This window comes from Etheostoma cragini, chromosome 10 (assembly GCF_013103735.1).
Source record: "Etheostoma cragini isolate CJK2018 chromosome 10, CSU_Ecrag_1.0, whole genome shotgun sequence".
Classification (NCBI taxonomy): Eukaryota; Metazoa; Chordata; class Actinopteri; order Perciformes; family Percidae; genus Etheostoma; species Etheostoma cragini.
The window spans coordinates 27,934,281-27,953,611 of NC_048416.1; the positions used below are offsets into that span (position 1 = coordinate 27,934,281).

The following is a 19,331-nucleotide window of genomic DNA, read 5'->3' on the forward strand; positions in this document are numbered from 1 at the left end:
ATATATATATATAAAACATAAACAGAAAACAGAAAATTTTGAAAGGACTGTGAGTTTTGTGGCAAATTTAGTAGTGTAAAAGTATGGTTATCAATCCCTTTAGAAAAGGAAAAAGGAAGAAAAATCTACAAAAAATATTAAACACACATTTTTATATTCTATCTTTTCTTTAAAAGCACATTTTACATTTTGCATAGAACATAGAACATTTTTTGGATAGATAATCGATGGCTATAAAATTGATTGATTTTGTGTGTGTAGTTATGGTGGCAACAACCACACAGGCCATTCAAATGCATGCATTGCCAAAGTTTGTTTTTGTTGACGCTGTCTATAGAGAACGGATTTTTTTACAGTGTGTTCAGGGGACAGGCAGCTAGCAGATAGTGAGATGTTTTTACAGTGTGTTCAGGGGACAGGCAGCTAGCAGATAGTGAGATGTTTTTTACAGTGTGTTCAGGGGACAGGCAGCTAGCAGATAGTGAGATGTTTTTTACAGTGTGTTCAGGGGACAGGCAGCTAGCAGATAGTGAGATGTTTTTTACAGTGTGTTCAGGGGACAGGCAGCTAGCAGATAGTGAGATGTTTTTTACAGTGTGTTCAGGGGACAGGTAGCTAGCAGATAGTGAGGAGTTGTTTGCTGTATGTGACAACAACAACTGTTATAAATGTAGCCTAAAACACGCGTAACATTGAGCCCCTTTAAGGGTCAACCTCAAGCCACTGGAATTTAACCTTTACTCCAAAAAGCCGAAAGACGACCCAAAACGGCTTTCCGTAGTTTTATTTTGGTCCTGTTTGGTTTTGGTACTTTGAATGAAGTGTGTTTTAAAATGCTGAAATGCCTGTTTATTGACATGGAGTCTGGTGATTGATTGATTGATTGATTGATTTATTGATTGATTGATTGATGTGTGGATCAAGACAATGAAACAGTCCAAAGATTACTTTATCTTCTTATTTTTACACTACATATTTTATGTTTTTATGTTTATAAAAGGATCTTACTGTTTAACAGAAAGATCGACCTCCTTAGAAATCCTTCCCATAATGTGGTCAGACACTGAGAATATTAATCTGAGCCTGTCAGCGGCAAAACAGGCTCCTTTGGGAAGGTAAATACAAGTTGGACAATTGCCCTGTTAACTTACATTGCAGCTTTTTTAGCCACTGCCGACGGCTGGACTGGACCAATGTCAAAGATCGTTGTTCTCATCAGTAACTTAGACCCAAAAACACAGGAAAATAGGTTGAAAAAAGGCGTAGTTACCCTTTAAGCTAAACAAAATGAAACTAAAAAGGAATGTCTAATAATACATACACGTACATTAGAGATGAAAGGATACCACGATGTGCATTAGGCTGCAAGAACGCAGGTCTTTCCATTCAGTTTGAATGGGGGAAGTACGTTTAGGCTGTTGCAGGGTTTACCACGGGGAGAACACGCAACAAAAACGCAACGGGCCTGCGGCAGAAAGTGGAGACGTCGTCACTGCCCAAAGTGAGGCATTTGAGTTGCGAATGCTCAAATTTAAACAGTTTACAGCATGACGTGTCATTCTGACATTTGTGAAATCCATGAAATAATAAATGTTTCTCATTAGAATCAATAACAGAAGATGGAAATCATTTCAGAAACGTTTTATTTATTTATTATTGTTTTGTTGCTAACATTAGCTCAAAACGCCATTCAAATAACAGCCTTTGTTGTGTATGATGCTAACTTGTAGCTAAGCTAGCAGTCATTTTAAAAACATTTTTGCTAGCTGTGGTTAATTGGTTGCTAACGTTAGCTCAAAACACCATTCAACTGACATCATTGTTGTGTTTGACTGCTAATTTATAGCTAAGCTAGCAGTCATTTTAAAAATGTTGTAGCTAGCTGTGGTTGTTTGGTGGCTAACGTTAGCTCAAAACACCATTCAACTGACATCATTGTTGTGTTTGATGCTAACTTGTAGCCAGCAGTGAACAAACTTGGTTAAGTAGGTCAATTTTTACTGTATTGACTTTACAGAAGTCTCTCGTTAGCATCTTTTATGCTAGTTGTTCTAAAGTGCGCATGCACAACTCACATCTTCACTCGACTTACATCAGGGAGTGACAAAAGCGCTCGCCATGTCTCGCTCGTCTCCTTTATTTCTCTCTCTCTCTCCTGAAATAAGTTGCCTTCAACTGCGGTTGGAAATGTCAAGATCCATAAACACTGTGACGGAGAACCGTAATTGGGAAATATAAAGTCTACTCGTGCTCTGTGGAGGTTTAAAGAACACAACAGGACGTCACACATATAGGCCGTTACAGTGACTGTTACTCCATTACTCTGCATCAGGGCGGGGAATCGCCCCATCACTGTTTCACCGGTGATTTCCCTGGTTATGAGATTCATTCTGAGGAAACTTATCTGTTACGGATAGATTTAGTGCTTCAGGGCGATGTGGAGAAATTCAAAGATCTCAATATTTGTGACAAAAAGGCATCAATGTCGATAGCGTAGCGTTAACATTTGGTGCTTTCAATAAATATTTAAAACCAGGAAAAAACAACAACAATTGTGTCATATGTAATGAATATGATATCTATCTCATATATTGATAACCATATAATATTGATATATTGCCCAGCCCTAGTTGGAATATCATAGTAAAGCCTTACTGATGTCTCGTCACATAACCAAATATAAGGAAGCCTTTAGAAACCTAAATCAACCTCATTTACAGACACTTTTTCAAATGTCTTCAAAGTCTTAAGCGTATGTAAAAGGCAACAAACCAAAGTTTTTATTGTGGCATTTTAAAGAGTTATTCTTTAAATTCTTAACATGTTAATGCAAACATGAATGGCACCGCAGGGAGGGCAGATATGGGAGCAGCTGTAAAGTAAGATAAACCTTTATGGAGCCCCAGAGGGGAATATCAGTTGTTACGGCAGCACAAAGTGGCAGTAGTACAGATAAGAAGATAAAGTAATTAGTGCTGCAACTAATGACCATTGTCATTTTTCGATTAAACTCACCGTTATTTTCTTGAGTAATGGATTAGTGGTTTGGTCTATGAAATATCAAAACTATGAGGAATGGGGATCAGTTTTACCCAAAGTCCAAGATGACGTCCTCAAATACTTGCCGATTCGCCAATTAATGCAATACTTGACAACTAATCGATTAATCGATTGATCTTTGCAGCTCTAAAAACAATTGAACAAATACGAAGGTCTGTAACCAAAGTGTACACCAGACTGATTATATTCTGAATCAAATAACAGTACTTAGTGTTCGTCTTGATTAATATTAATATGTAATATATTCAATATAATATAGATCACGATGCAAACAATCAGAATTGAGAATGTGTGTCATAGGATAGATTAGGATGCTATGAGATAAAGTACTGTATGAAAGGTAGTAATATAATATTTGTATGTAGTACGGTAATATAACATCTGATAGAATAGAATAGAGTACGTCGGATGAAGCTCCGTTTTTCCTTCAGTCTAACTTTTGTGTTTCATAACTTTGCAACCATGTGTGCTGGGTGTGCTTGTAGGGTATTTGGGGGTGGTGACACACACATGCACACACACACACGCACAAACAGCAGTTAGAACATGGTGTTAATAAGGGCACAATGGCGCTGGGGCCCCATGATGGCTGCCCAGTTTGGCCAGCCTCTTTCTGGATCGCTTCCTAAAGGACTCAAAGCTTTAATTCAACAGGGAACACACACCTGTTCTCTCTCTTTCTGTCTGTTTAACTGTAGTGAACTCTGATGGCATGAAGAACAACACAAACTGTTACGTCCTTAATTAGTCTGGGTGGGGGGGTCACAAACAGTTTAATACAATAAACCTGGGGAGAGACAAACAAACGGCAAAATAAGGTAGAGGAAACACTGTAATGTAATGATCAACATAGAGCAACATAGAGGAAACACTGTAATGTAATGATCAACATTTATCAGGTTATATATAAACTATATTTCAGACCCAGGGGGATCCAGTTCACAATAACAACATACACAAACACAAAAGTACAAAAAACAGAGCCTTCCACTATGTTCAGTGTCTAATATACAGCAGTGTTCGCCAATGGATCCACAGTCTGGAGGAGAATCTGACAGAACTGTGTACAGGGTTAGCCAAAACAGTGAAACAGAGGAAACACTGTACTGTAATGATCAACATAGAGGAAACACAGTACTGTATTATTGCCTCTGCCTCATACCAACTTTCTCTCTCTTCTCTCTGTCTTTTTGTGTGTTTTCTTTGTGTTTTGGCTGCAGGAGCTTCCAGTGTGGTGGTGGGCCATCCTCTGGACACAGTGAAGGTATCAAGACTCCCAGAGACTCTGATTCTACCACACCATTGTTCTATGTTGTTCTATATGATTATTTCTTTTAAAAAGCAGGTGTTTGAGGATGTTGTCGTTTACTTGTTCTTTGTGATATATTCTGGTTGACCAGTTGTTATGTCAGAGACGTTAATCATTATGTTAAGAGTTAATTTGCCATGTTGAACACATTATGATGCCCCTTGATTCACACTGAGAAGAACTAGGTTACGTTTTTGTCCCTTTTTTCAACCCTTTTGACGTTTTTTTCCAATATTTGTCCCTTTTTTGACGTTTTTAACCCTACATAACACTGACTAACTAACTTTAGTTTTACAGTTAGTTGTGGAATTTATGGTCAATAAAGGTAATTTATAGAAAAGTATGTTTGAGTTAGAAAAGCAGAAATTAGGAATTATTAAACCAGATTACTTATAATCTTCCGAAGTATTGATCGACATTGGAAGGGGTCGTTTGTTGCAGCACTAGAACATAGGCAAGCTAAAAATGAAGGGTGCTAGACTTTCTACTCTATGTAGTTCTGAAACTGAGTGGTTTCTGTCCTCCAGACGCGGCTCCAGGCGGGGAAAGGCTACAAGAACACTCTGCACTGCATTCTCACTATCTACAGGAAGGAAACGGTAAACACACAATCCACAAGTTGATCGGCCCTTAAAATGTTTCACAAACCCTTCTTCATACACACAGCACACACATGCAACTCAGGAGCCATTGCAGGACCAACCACGGTACAGTACCTGGTGTTTGGAGCAGTTTGGGGATTTGGCACACCAAGCTACTGCCGCACCAGCCTCACATTGCCGGAGCTTCCTCAACAACGCTGCCTAGGAGGGTCTGGCTAGTCCACACAGCATTCTGGGAAAAACGTGCTCTGATTTATTGGCGTTTCTTTAAACCAATCACAATTGCCACTGTGTTGCTGCAAAATAGCCTTGGGAAGTAATTTGTTTTGGTGGAACATGTGTACATTTAGAAGTAGTTTTATTCGTGCAACAGAAAACTCAGATTGGACAGATAGTCTAGCTAGCTGTCTGGATTTACCCTGCAGAGATCTGAGGACCAGGTAACCATAGTCCTCAGAAATCCACCGGAGCTAGAACAAAAAAAAGAAAGAGGAAAAAGACAAAAAATTTAAAATAACTGAGCGTGTTGAACGGTGTCAAAATCTTACGTTACCCACCAAGAATTACATTAGCATTAGCTACTTGTCAACCAGCACCTTTACAGTAGGCACCAAAGCACTTTTCCTCTCTGGTCCCCCTACAGGTCGGGGTCGGAATAGTCTATTTCTGTTATCATTTCCAATATTAATTATTATTTTTAATATAAAGTTCTCATTCCAATGAGTTAATGAACCACTAAAACAACTTTGGAAACATTATTTTGAGGTACAAAAGCATCTTTGGTGTTGGATGGATTAGCTTTGAAAACAATCAATATCCATAAATAAGGTCTCTGTTGTATAACTGTTGCAAAGTGGGATGTAATCAATGACAAAACAATGTAATACAAAATACAAAAAAGTTGTATTACGTGTGCCTGCTGTATGGGCCACACAGTGTGGAAGTAGTGCCGATCATTTGGGTAATTTTTGGCTCCGTGCCACTGAGAACCTCTTATAGGAATGAACGGGGCTCTGACTCCAACACTGTATCTCTATTATCTATTCCTATAATACACCCATGGTTAATTTTGGTTAGCGTGACGCTCCTCTGTCAGTCATTGTCATAAAACCGCGTCACAGGAGACAAGCGGTTGTGATTGGCCTGTCCTGGTTCTCTTTGGCTGGAAGTCTGTCTAAATGTGGGGGGGTTCGGATGTATCTGCCGGAGCAAAGTAACATGAGCCTGGTTTGCCTGACCTCAGCAGGATGGCTGAAAGCTGTCATTTTATCTTGAGTTCAGTTAGGTCACCCAGCCAGCTCATGAAGTCTTTTCTTTGCAGCTTTAAAAAGATGATCAATGAAAGATCACCAAATTCTAGTCATTTGTACATCGGAATTATTGCACCAACACATTTCCAGTGGACAGAAGTGTGCAACATGCCTGATTTTGTGAGTCAGTGAGAAATACAATGTAGTATGCATCCTTGTGGTTGGATGGCTCATTTTAAGCACTTTTGACTTCTACATGTGACAGCCTTCCCTCCCAATCAGAAATTACAGGCCTCCTTTTCTCAGTGGTTAGCTGATTTACTCAGGCAGTGGGCAGCTGTGTGACCTCCCCCTGCTAAGAGGGAATGGTTTCCATAAAAGAAATATTTGGCAGAAACTTCACCCCATTTTTCCTTCTATGCACAGGCCAATATATACTGAGTGTACTTTTGGATTTAAAATTGGTACTGTAGGTTGAAGGAGAAGTCTTTTTTTCATCTGTCAGCAGTGTGAGATCGTGTGTGTGCGTCTTTGAGAACTTTAAGTCGTATAACTCATGTTGTCAGTTCATTTAAGCTCTAATTGTATTAGTCTGTAGTTCTCGCAAATTTAAATGAAGTTAACTGGTGATTTTGGTTGTTTGTGTTCTTCACCTGCTCGCTAAAGTGCATGCTGCTGTTGATGCGATAAAATGGCGATTGTTGAACGCTCTTGCTCACGTTTGTATGTTAGGTGCATTATTAACATGCTACAGTTAGGCTACACTGCATTAATATAATGGAATTAATAGTGGGTTTATTGTTTTTATCTGCTATATATATTTCCTATGTTTTTGCATGAATTGTGCATGATAGCCTGAACAATGTTAGTTACTTCTTTGCAGAACCACACACACACACACACACACACACACACACACACACACACACACACACAACAATACCAAAGCTACCCACGCCCATGTTTGTAATGTTGCTTGATCTTAATAAAGAATCAAAAGAGAGAAGTTGTCTCCGTCCGGGGGGTGAAGTTGGAAACCAGAATCAGCTAAAGTGAAGTTTGAAATACTAATAATACAATTTTAGCCCTCACTAATAGTAGTATTATACAAATTGGACATGTTGTTTGGACAGACCTGCCCCCCCTGCTTTATAAAAACAAATCCTTAAGGACACCCTGTCAGTAATCACTGCCTTTGTGTTCCTCAGGTCATGGGTTTCTTTAAGGGCATGTCTTTCCCGCTGGCCAGCATCACCGTCTACAACTCAGTGGTGTTTGGCACCTTCAGTAACATACAGAGACTCATAAGCAAGTATCGCCATGGTGACGGGCGGCATTCCTGCAGCATGGCAGACCTGACTGTGGCCAGCATGCTTACTGGTCTGGTGTCAGTGGGCCTGGGAGCCCCGGTGGATCTGGTCAAGATCAGACTGCAAATGCAGACGCAGATGGTTCTAGCAGGTAAATAAGGGCAGTTTTTTTTTTTTTGGCTGGGGATTTTTTTTTTCCTCCTTCAGGAACCAGAAGGAAGAATGTATTCCTCCTATTCTTTCAAAGCTGAATATAATAGGAGACCGTTTAGTTTTTTTTTTTTTTTAATCTACTTTTCTTTGGTTTTCTGGCACATTCTCACATGTAGACAATAGTCTTTTCAACATGGAAATGCCTGTGCCTTCCATTTTGGTCCCAACCCGCTGCACATGGTTTAAATCTGTCCAAATAATTTATCAAAAAAATATGTCCTGGATGGGAAGACACAGGCAAAAACAAAGCATGAAGAGAAGACACAGGCATCTACATCTCCCCTTCTACGTTTTGGTTTAAAAACGTTACATTCACACTCGGCATCCACACACACTTCTGAGCCCCTAAAACGGTCAGATTTGGAAACACTGCTGACCCCGTTTTGGTTTAAAAACTCCGGGGCTGCTTTGTAGTCTGGATGGACACAAACGGAGACTTTTGTAAACTTCGAGGCACGCCCATCACTCTTATCGGTCAGGTAGCTTACACACCTTCAAGTATCAGTTCCACCTCGACGTCGGTCCAAGCCAGTAGTTCACTGGCTAGGTTTTCTCTACCATTAAAAGGCGAAGCCTTCAAGCCGTGCAGCATCAAAATGGACTAAATGACTTCTCTCCGATCTCATGATTGTAGTTCCCCAGTGGACTTCTTAAAGTGCCCATGTGATGGGGCAAAAAAAAAAAATCTGGGATTTGTTTTTTTGTGACTCTGGTGCTTCCACACGCATCCAAACTGCGGTGGAACCCTGCAGCTCCTCCAGGGTTACCTTAGGTCTCTTTGCTGCCTCTCTGATGAATGCCCTCTTTGCCCGGTCCGTGAGTTTTGGTGGGCGGCCATCTCTTGGCAGGTTTGCTGTTGTGCCTAAACTAAAGGCTGTAATGTAACCAAATAGGTAAAAAGCCAAGGGGGGTGAATACTTTTGCCATTCACTGTACACACCCCTATGTTAAAATACAGGGGCATAAGTATACACCCCCCTATGTTAAAATACAGGGGGCATAAGTATACACCCCCCTATGTTAAAATACAGGGGGCATAAGTATACACCCCCCTATGTTAAAATACAGGGGCATAAGTATACACCCCCCTATGTTAAAATACAGGGGCATAAGTATACACCCCCTATGTTAAAATACAGGGGGCATAAGTATACACCCCCTATGTTAAAATACAGGGGGCATAAGTATACACCCCCCTATGTTAAAATACAGGGGGCATAAGTATACACCCCCTATGTTAAAATACAGGGGCATAAGTATACACCCCCCTATGTTAAAATACAGGGGCATAAGTATACACCCCCCTATGTTAAAATACAGGGGCATGAGTATACACCCCCCTATGTTAAATTCCCATAGAGGCAGGCAGATTTTTATTTTTAAAAGCTAGTTATTTCATGGATCAGGATACTATGCATCCTGATAAAGTTCCCTTGGCCTTTGGAATTACAATTTATTATTATTATTTAATTAAAAAACGTTCCATAAGATCATCTCTCAATGCAAATCAAACCAGCTAATAAGCCGAAATAAAACCATGCCAACCTCTAGGTATGGTGAAGGGTATGTGATGATGTGGGGCTCTTTAATTTCTTATGTCCCTTGCATTTTTATGAAGAACATTTATTTATTTATGATACATTATTCATTCAAAAAGAAAATTGATGTCCTTGAAGGTTGGATTTTTCCTATTTTTTCTAATTAAGGCATTAAGATCAGTTTTGAAAAGATGTTTTTTTTTTATTCCTCTTAAGCATGTGTTCATAAACTTATGAGCACCACTGTAAGTAGTTTAGGGAACATAAAATGTCCCTGAAACAATTAAACCCCTATCTGTACTCAAAATAGTACAGTCCACGTCCCCTCTACAATAAAGCCCATTGGAATCGCTCACTTCCTGTTTGGTAGTTTGGACACCTGGCCAGCAGGTAACAGTGATGGTCGCTCATGCTGCAACCATTTTGTCAACTTACATTTAACCACTAAATAAATCTGAATGGAATGTATTGATTGGTTATTTAATTAACAATCTGAACAAGAACTTGGTACTGTAATGACCAGTAATGACTTACATGTGCAAGTTAGTGTGCTATGACCACATGTGCTTACTATGCTAGCATTACTAAGCCACAAAGTCCTGAAGCCCCCCCCCCCCCCCTTGACAAGCTAGTACCAACACAACTAGAGCTTCAGAAACTGGAATGTATATGTTGAAGTTAAAGGGGATATTTCGGTACGTTAAGTTTTGGTGGTCGTTCATTTTGAAGTGCTGAAAGGAGATGAAATGGCAGTTGAAAGGAAGCACGAGGAGGCGTTTAAGTTGGTGTTGAAATTGAAGCAATGCTTCACAGTAGTGAACCTCTATATTTGGGCACCCGCTCTACCAACTGAGTTAACCCGGCGCCCATTCCTACCTTTCTTTTCTTTTTTAAGATTATGTTTTGGGAGCTTTTCCCTTTATTAGTCACAGTGGATAGACAGGAAATGGGGGACGAAACCCGGCAAAGGGCCGCAGGTCGGACCTGAACCCGGGTCCCTGCAGGACTGAGCCCACATGTGGCAAACACTTTAGGAGAAGCTCAGCTCATTTTCTTAACTTCGCAAGAGCGAAGGACTCTACCAGAGGGAAACTGTCTTTTCACTAACCAGCTGTGACTATTTCCCTGAATATGATCAGTTTTCTTTCCAAAGAGCATGTTTCCTTTAAGTGCTATATTTATGTTCATGTGACTTCCTGATGTTCATGAGCCAGAGGCGCCCCCATTCCTACCTTTGTAACAGAATAACATTTTAGCTATTTACAAGAGCTGGCAAAAAAAAGCTGTCTTTATTGTGCTGTAAAAAGCGCCTTAATTCCCACTTTGAATGTAAAGTTAAACGTCCACCTGAGCATCCGAGCCTCATCAAAGTCTCTTCCTCACACTAATAAGACATGCAATGTAAACTCCCATGCACATACAGTTCAAATTCACACTTTCTATTTGCACTTTGGGGGCAATTTCCCAGGAAAAGCACTGCGAAAAGACCAAAAACGGCGAACGGTGTCTGAGCAGTTGAAATAGTAGTAAAAGATGTTGAAGTGGTTGCTAAATTTTAAGTGCTGAAAGGTGTTGAAACTGTAAATGCTGAATGGAGTTGAGGAGCCAAGCACTGAGAGGAATTTAAAGGGTTGTTGAAGTGTAATTGACAAAGAAGTGTTAAGTCTCTTTATTCCACTTTAAACATGCACAGTCAATACAGGTCCAGCAGTGGGTGACATAAAGGAAACCGGAATAATATCACTTTAAATTGGAACAATTATGATGCTGCAGGTGTTGTTTCGTAGCTTCTACAGTAGCTAATAATAGAGGATTATAGTTTGAGTTGTGTTGTCGGGGCTGTCACTTTATGATCAACAGTGAAACAATAAAACCAAGGTCAGATCAGGTTAATTACAAGAAAATATTGGCACGTAAAACATTTATAGCTTTTTATACGTTTATGGTTACTGGTTAATCTCAGACCCCTCACACCTGCCCTCATGTGACGACTCACATTTCCTTCATTCACTTCCTGAAACACACTTTGGACTGGTCATTTAATGACTATTTTTATGATACTGCCATAGGTGAACAGTTTGATGTCTTCTGTGATTGTGCTTGAATTGTTGATTTGAATGTAACTTGGTGCACGATCTTCTACAGCACAATGAGATAAAGATAATAAGTTAGACATTTTAACTGCAGACCAGAGGAACTGTTTTCCAAAAAATGTCAGGAAATGACAATTATGTCCTTGATAAATGATACATTTTATGTAAAGCGCCTTTTCTTGACACCCAAGGTCACTTCACAAACGAACAAAAATGACATTAAACTCATAGTCCTCTCATAAAGGTGGTGAGGGACACACAGGGACATGCAGCAGGCCTGCTGAGAGGATCTCAGTGAGCGGGCCGGGGTGTAAAACCTCCAGTTCTCACGATAGAGCAGCGTGAGACCCCCTCCCCTCCCTGATGAGCGGGGTTAACAGATGAAAACAAATCCATGCATGTGGGACTGCTTGGTTCAGGTGCAAGAAATCATCACTCCGCTGCCACACCTCCTCGAGACACAGAAAGTCCAGTCCACAACGAAGTCGCTGATGAAGTCATGTTGAACAATCCAGCTTTCAGTCAGTTTGTCAGGTTAACAGTATCAGCATAGTAACACATTTCTGCCCTGCTTAAAGTACCTGTTTTTCTTTTGGCTTAGTTGTAAGTGAAAAATGATTAGCTGTCGTTTCAGCGTACGATGCCTAGGAAGTAATTGTTACAATAACCACCAATAATAATAATAATATCCGATCTGGGCAGACAGGCAAGCACGGTGTGGTAACTCCATCAGGCTTCAGATGGCTGCGACCAACAGTCCAGAGACAGGGGAATATTTTACTATCCTTGCGAGCCATGTCGATGATCCTCGGTGGGCATGTTTTGGGCGTCGGACTATGTTGCGTTGATACAGATGCTCTGCAGAAGGTGCAAATCTCCCCCATAGTCGGTAAAGTTCAATCTTTAAGAATTTACTCATTCCTTACTCCAGCAGATGTAGCCTATGCATTAAGTTATTGTGGGTAAGTAGTCCTATAGCCTGGGCTGTGGGCTTAGGCTACTGCGTTAAACTTCACTTGCATCCTACGGTCACCATGGCATCCTCAGGTCACCATGGCATCCTCAGGTCACCATGGCATCCTCCGGTCACCATGGCATCCTCCAGTCATCGGGCATCATATCAGACTCCAACCTCCGTATAAAAACAAAATACGGCGGAGAGATGATAAAATGCGTCGCTACATATAACGATTGTCTACTGTGAAGTAACAAAAGGTTTAATGAAACATGAAGCATGATGAAAAAGATGTGACAAAGACAACTGTTACACTGCAGCTGTCAGTGGACTGAAAGACAGGCCTCCCTTCTGGAGTCACATCAATCAGTCCCGAATTACTCTAAGTTTCATTATATTCCATTATATTCCTGCGGGGCGGTTCCATTTCACCTGGTGTATTTAAACCCGTTCTCATTGGTCCGTTGTTGGCATGGTAACATGTTGAGCGCCTCTCTAAAGCATCTCAAAGAGCAGTTATAATTGGTGTTATTTGCGTTTTTAAAAGATTGATGAGAGAAAATGGTGAAACAAAATAGCAAAAATGTATGTATGTACTCCAGATCAGAACAGTGCCTTAAAGATTCACCATTTTCTAGATAATACTTTATTCATAAAACTTTATTCATCCCACAGTGGGGAAGATCCCCTGTTACAGAAGCAAAAAAAACAAGTAAAACACACAAACAAACAGATCAACAATCACACAGGCGAAAAAACGACCATCTACAACAACAGTAGCAAGAAAAGGACATATCCCGCTCGACAACAACAGCATTGCCTGAAAACCACGTTTAATTCCTGTTCTACAGAGAATTTGCAACTTGCCGGCAACATATCGAATGGCACCAACATCCCCATGCGCTCCATCAGCATCCCCGGGGGGGGCCAGAGGCTCTACCGAGGCCCGATCCACTGCATCAGCAGCATCCTGCAGACCGAGGGCCTGCAGGGCCTGTACAGGGGGGCCGGGGCCATGATGCTGAGGGACGTTCCTGGATACATGCTCTACTTCCTCCCTTACACCATCATGTGTGACCTGCTGAAGCCAGACGCCTCGGCAAGCCTCCACCCTGGTTCCATCTGGCTGGCTGGAGGACTAGCAGGTACATGTCACACAGCGCAGACACGTGCAGCCTTTTAACGTTTAGGCCGATTATCGGCCAGTTTTTTGGCAGTTGGCAGATTATCTGTTTCACCTTTTATTTACCTGATAACCGATTATGTAAATGAATTAAAAAATGGGCTCAGCTGCAGCTCTGTGTCCGTCCCTCAGCTTCAGTTTCCCTCACCACTGAGTCTGACTGATGACGTTTTTCCACCACATGGTGTCTACTCAACTCGCCTCAACTCTACTCGCCTTTTGGGGTTTCCATTACAAAAAAAAGTCCCTGGTACCTGCTAACAGGGACTTTTTTTTAGGATCACCTCAGTTGAGGTTCCAAGCGAGCTGAGGCCATACCTCATATAATTGTCACTAATCACTGCGTCATCATCGCTAGTGACAGACGGGGGCGGGGCGGGGGTGTCCTCTGGTCAAATTGCCCCGTTTTCCTATATCAATGTTCTTTTTAATTACCCAAAATAACATGATTGATTCCACCCAACGGTCTTTGCCTAGAACAAATCTCTACTTTCTTTTTCTTTGGGGTGACTTGTTCAATTTTATAATAATAATAATAATAATAATAATTTCAATTTTTTTATTTCAAATTGAAGTGTTTTTGAAATAGTATTGAGTAAAAGTTGACATATTCCAGTCTGTGATTATCATCAAAATCCATTCCTTTAATTTTAGTCTAAATAATTCATCCTTTCTGCTTTTTTAACTCAAACATTAGGTATAACTTCCTATAAATTAGGTTTATACAGCAGCAAATATTAGGTATTTTTGCCCCTAAAAATAAAAAATAAACCGTTTATTTGTTTTTTTGCTGCTGATTTAAAATTACAAAAAGCTTTTGACATTTAAGTCACTTTTAGTCTCTTTTTTGCACTTTTTTTTTTTTAATTCTTTTTCCAATAGTTTTTTCTCCAAATGCTATAAGATTGACAAAAAACACCCCCATTTAATGAAAGTAATGAACTGATTATTTATTTAACTTGTGAGGAGCGAGAATTGGCTTCTTAGAACATGAAACATGAGCTGGTCACATGTAATGTCATAATGTAGATCAACAGCCTTCATGTGTTTTGCCTAATTATTTAATGCAAGTCTTACTAGATAGTGTGTGTGTGTGTGTGTGTGTGTGTGTGTGTGTGTGTGTGTGTGTGTGTGTGTGTGTGTAAACAAAACCTTTATTTCCCCTTTTGGCCATTTTTGTGTTGCCTAAACTCTAAGTTGTTGTCCATTATCCCATCCTCTTCCACTCACTCTGTCTTCTCATTCAAACATATCTGGAGACAGTAACTTTTAAACAATAACATCCCAAAAAATAAATTAAACAAAGGACCCATGGTTTAGATGATACTGTTATTTGGTATCTGTATCGGTATCAGAATTATTTTAACGATACCCTTCCCCGTGCCAGGTTTCGTGCCTCCACTTCACATGCAGATAGCAGGAGCTTTTATTTATTAATTTATTAATTTATTTTATTAATTCAGGACAATGCACATTGATGAACAAGCGCAACAGTTCACGTACACGGATAGTAACATTTAGTATATAAAGACAAGAAGAAACACAAAGAAAAGAAGAAACAGGACAATTCATTAGTAGACAAATGGAAACACAACTTAGTGGTGGTTACACGTCTGGTGAGCTCTAAGCCGCAGCTTTACCTGGCTCTTAAAGGAGGCCAAAGTGGGCCAAACGCTCCCTTATAGTTGGGAAGTGTGTCCCATAATGCACTGCCTTTGATAGATAGTACAGTGTATAAATATATATATATGGGACGCCCCCTTATAGTTGGAGGAAGTCTATCTTTAATAGATAGTAAAGTATATATATTTGTGTGTATATATATATATGTATATGTGTGTGTGTATATGTGCGGGACGCTCCCATATAGTTGGAGGAAGTGTGTCCCATAATGCACTGCCTTTAATAGTGCATTATGGCTGAAGGAGGTTTTTCTGAAAGGAACCTCACAGTCCCTTGTTCACAGCCTTGTTCTTCTTCTCTTCTTCAGGTTCCATTTCCTGGGTCACGGCGACGCCGGCCGACGTGGTGAAGAGCCGAATGCAGGCCGACGCTCAACTCCACAGGAAGTACAAGGGCGTCCTACACTGCATCGTCCACAGCTACAAGACGGAGGGCGCACAGGTGAGAGGCCAGTCTGGTTTACAACAGAAACATAACACAACCCTGGAAATGAAAATGAAAATATTTAACACTTAAACACTCTATTAGTGTTATTTTGTTGTCTTTATATTGTCTTTTTTATCTTTTTTCTTGATAAAACTGCAGCTGGAATTTTCCATTTCCTCGCGGGAGTCATCCCAAAAGGATCAATAAAGAGTCTAAATAAATAAGTCTAAGTCTAAGAGAGATGGCTTGCACTGTTAATGTTAGTCTACTATATGTGACAGCTGCAGGGATCAATCCAAGCTACCGCTAACAGAGCGTTACATGTCATTAAAGACTGAGGTTGTATTCTCAAGTGCGGAAAAGTTCCAGTGCAGGCGTAAAAAGCCTTAATAACAAAGCAAGTCTCATACAAATACAACAAAGGTGAATTGTAGTTTTTTTTAAAGTACTGTGTTGGTTCTAGATCCAACCCCTCAATCACCCCAGCCTGGCTCACTGTACTGGCTGCTGTACATCCAACAGATGGTTTCATGGTTTGGAGGTGAAGCTTTAGGAAACAGTGTAACCCAGATGTGAAGCCAGCTGGGTTTTTTCTGAACTTAAGTCCCCTGAAAGTTCCCCGGACCGCGTGATTCTCTCGGCGAATGAGAGCCTGGCGTCCAGACGAGCCCCTCTCAGTGCAAAGATCACGTTGCAGCATCTCATCTACACGTGCAGTACCAACAACTCACGTGTGATTGATGAGAGAGGATAATTAATAGTCAGATTTCTGTATTTCATTTTCATTTCATCACAGGATTTTCTTTTTGCGGAGTGATCTGCAGACACATGGCCTGTATAAACCTTGTCCTCTTATTAAAATTGACACGGAAATAAATATCAAAACACACACACACACACACACACACACACACACACACACACACACACACACACAAAAAACAAGCCTCCCCTCTAAATGGGCCAGTCAGAAATTTGTTACGTAGAAACTGGGAAATCTCAAACAAGTAAAATCTGAAGACGTTTAAGCCTTAGGCCATTACCAATTTGCAGGGTGGTTCGTTTTTAATTTCAAATGGTTGTTATCTTTCATCATTTATAGTGATTTTTAACCGATTTACGATGCATTGTTACATCCCTAGTCAGTTTGTTTTTGATATATACAGTATGTAATGGAAAACGTGGATTGGGTTATTCTTCAAAAAAACATTTAAAAAAATATAGGTGACATTTTAATGAAATACAGACAAAATGAACACAGTTTTAAAGTTGTTTTTTTTGTCCTTTTTGGCCTAAAACCAACATCTTCTCCAGCACACAGCGTCCAGGTGTCGGGGTTCATGGTGTTCATAATGCCAAAGGTTGCAAAAAGTAGACAAACTTTCCAGATTTCCAACTTGGAAACACTTCAATAACCCTGGAAAACAGTTCTGGGATCAATAACAGAAGGTCATTGGTGTTTGAGCTCAGTGGACTGGACCTGATGGACCCAGATCAATGACTCGGGTTATTACAGGACAAAAAACATGTAACAGTGTTTTTTTGGTTTGTGAAACAAATCTGGTGTCAATGCTCTGGTTTAGCATACAATCCTAACAGTGAATAGAAAAGATCTGTTAAGTAAGAAAACAAACCAAAAAAATCAAGATGTTGAACATGATGATGAATAGACATAAGCTCATTTTAAAACTTTTTACTGTAAATTTACGTTAATATCCTGGCAGCAACTTCCTGTTTATTTCCACTGGGCATACTTTTTTAAATTTAAGGTATTTTACTGTAAATAGACCCTTTCTTAACGTATTATTTGAATTTACATTAATATACTGGCTGCAGTGTGATTCCCGTCTTTTACTTTATTTTAGATTTAAGGTGTTGATTTACATCAAAGTTTTATACTGCACTTCAAAAGATAAGGTACGAAATACAAGAATAAAACTTACCGTGCAGTGTAAGAAATTAACCTTTATTTAAAAAGGAAGCATCAGAAGAATCAGATTCAGAAAAGCGTCACTTCTTCCTGAGGTGGCAGTAGCTCAGTCTGTAGGTAGTTGGGAACTGGAGGGTCGCTGGTTTAAGTCCACAAACAGACCTACATACAGAAGTATGGTGGTGGACTGGTAGCTGGAGAGGTGCCAGTTCACCTCCTGGGCACTGCCTCTGTGCTCTTGAGCAAGGCACTGACCCCCCAACTGCTTGGGGCACCCTCACTCTGACGACCAACCAAGGAGGTGGTTGAGCGATCACCGCAGCAGCGTTAGCACGTAGGCTAGTCCACAATGCGCGTTCATCACTCAACCACATCCTGGAACACTGTTTGTTATGGTTCGTGGTGCAAGTGGGCACAGTTTGTTTTTGTTGTGGTTTGTGGAACCTGGGCTGTCTACAGCGTTTTTTTACAGTGTGTTCATGGGACAGGCAGCTAGCAGATAGTGAGGAGATGTTTTTTACAGTGTGTTCTGGGGACAGGCAGCTAGCAGATAGTGAGGAGATGTTTTTTACAGTGTGTTCATGGGACATGCAGCTAGCAGATAGTGAGGAGATGTTTTTTACAGTGTGTTCATGGGACAGGCAGCTAGCAGATGGTGAGATGTTTAAATTAAGTTGGGAAAGGCATTTGATATTGTGTTCATATTTATTAAGATGATAACCATAGGTCCGTTGCTCATTTTTAATTTTTTATTTTGAAAAACTAACATATTGGAACACAATACCCAGCACTATCAGTTGTTTACTCTGTCTAGCTTTAAATCACAACAAAAATATACAGTATCCCATAAACCAATCATGTCTTGTATGACGCAATGTTTTAAATGGAAAGGTTCTTTTTTAATTGTGTGCGGTGTATCCTAAAATGTTTAGTCATTGCCCTAACTGCTTTGTGAATTTGCTTTCCCAGGGACTGCTGATGTAATGCATGCATTGGGCTCATTTGGGGACAGTCAATGACTGTCCTTCTTCCCTGATAACTTAATTAAAACTGTCCTTTCTCGCGTTTAGGTTTTCTTCCGCGGGGTGTCGGTCAACGCCATCCGAGGCTTCCCGATGAGCGCCACCATGTTCCTGACCTACGAACTCTCGCTGCAGTTCATCAGGAGTCTCTAGGACGAAGGAAACGTTTCGGTGGGGAAAGGAATCACGCTCATGAGCCCCAGTTTCTCTGAGACGTGAGAGTTTTTAGTAGCACACACACATCAGAACTTTTGAACATGTCGCTGTGAAGTGAATATTTTCGCTCTCTGATGCAGCCACTGCTGACCTTCTGGCCTCACAAAAGAGTGCTCTTTGAGTATTGGATCAATGAAGTCTTAAACTCTACATTTTAATTACCAAGAATTAGGACACCAAAGCCATACGTGTCTTCCTGAGCAGAGCATTGGCTCCAGTACTGAACATGTATGTGTGTGTTAAGCTATATAATATATAAATCTTTACTTCACAATAGGGCTGGATCCAAATATTCAAATATTCGTTCGATGGGTGGATATTCAACTTTCAATTTTGGGATTCAAATATTCATTGTTGTTTTGTGTGCATGCAGGCTAAAATTTACTAATTCATGCAGCGCTATGTCGTCCATCTCAGCCAAGAATGGAGAGATCTTGAGATCCAAGCGAGCAGTCTGGTGTTTGTAGAGGTCTGTATGGTTGTACTGTAGCAGCCTGGTGTTATTTTTCAGGTGATATGAGGGGAAACGATAGTACGGTGG

The 19,331-nt window shown here is 40.4% G+C and overlaps 1 protein-coding gene across 1 annotated transcript in view; it reads left to right on the top strand.

The window, feature by feature from the left end:
• Positions 1-19,048, top strand: part of slc25a48 (solute carrier family 25 member 48) — a 19,858-nt gene extending 810 nt beyond the window's left edge. Inside the window, exons 2-7 of the mRNA XM_034884177.1 lie at positions 4,281-4,324; positions 4,897-4,968; positions 7,430-7,682; positions 13,182-13,475; positions 15,504-15,637; positions 18,623-19,048. Of these exons, the coding sequence (XP_034740068.1) occupies positions 4,281-4,324; positions 4,897-4,968; positions 7,430-7,682; positions 13,182-13,475; positions 15,504-15,637; positions 18,623-18,727 (902 nt within the window). The 3' untranslated portion in view covers positions 18,728-19,048. The remainder of the gene's footprint in view (positions 1-4,280; positions 4,325-4,896; positions 4,969-7,429; positions 7,683-13,181; positions 13,476-15,503; positions 15,638-18,622) is intronic.
• The last annotated feature ends 283 nt before the right edge of the window (positions 19,049-19,331 follow it).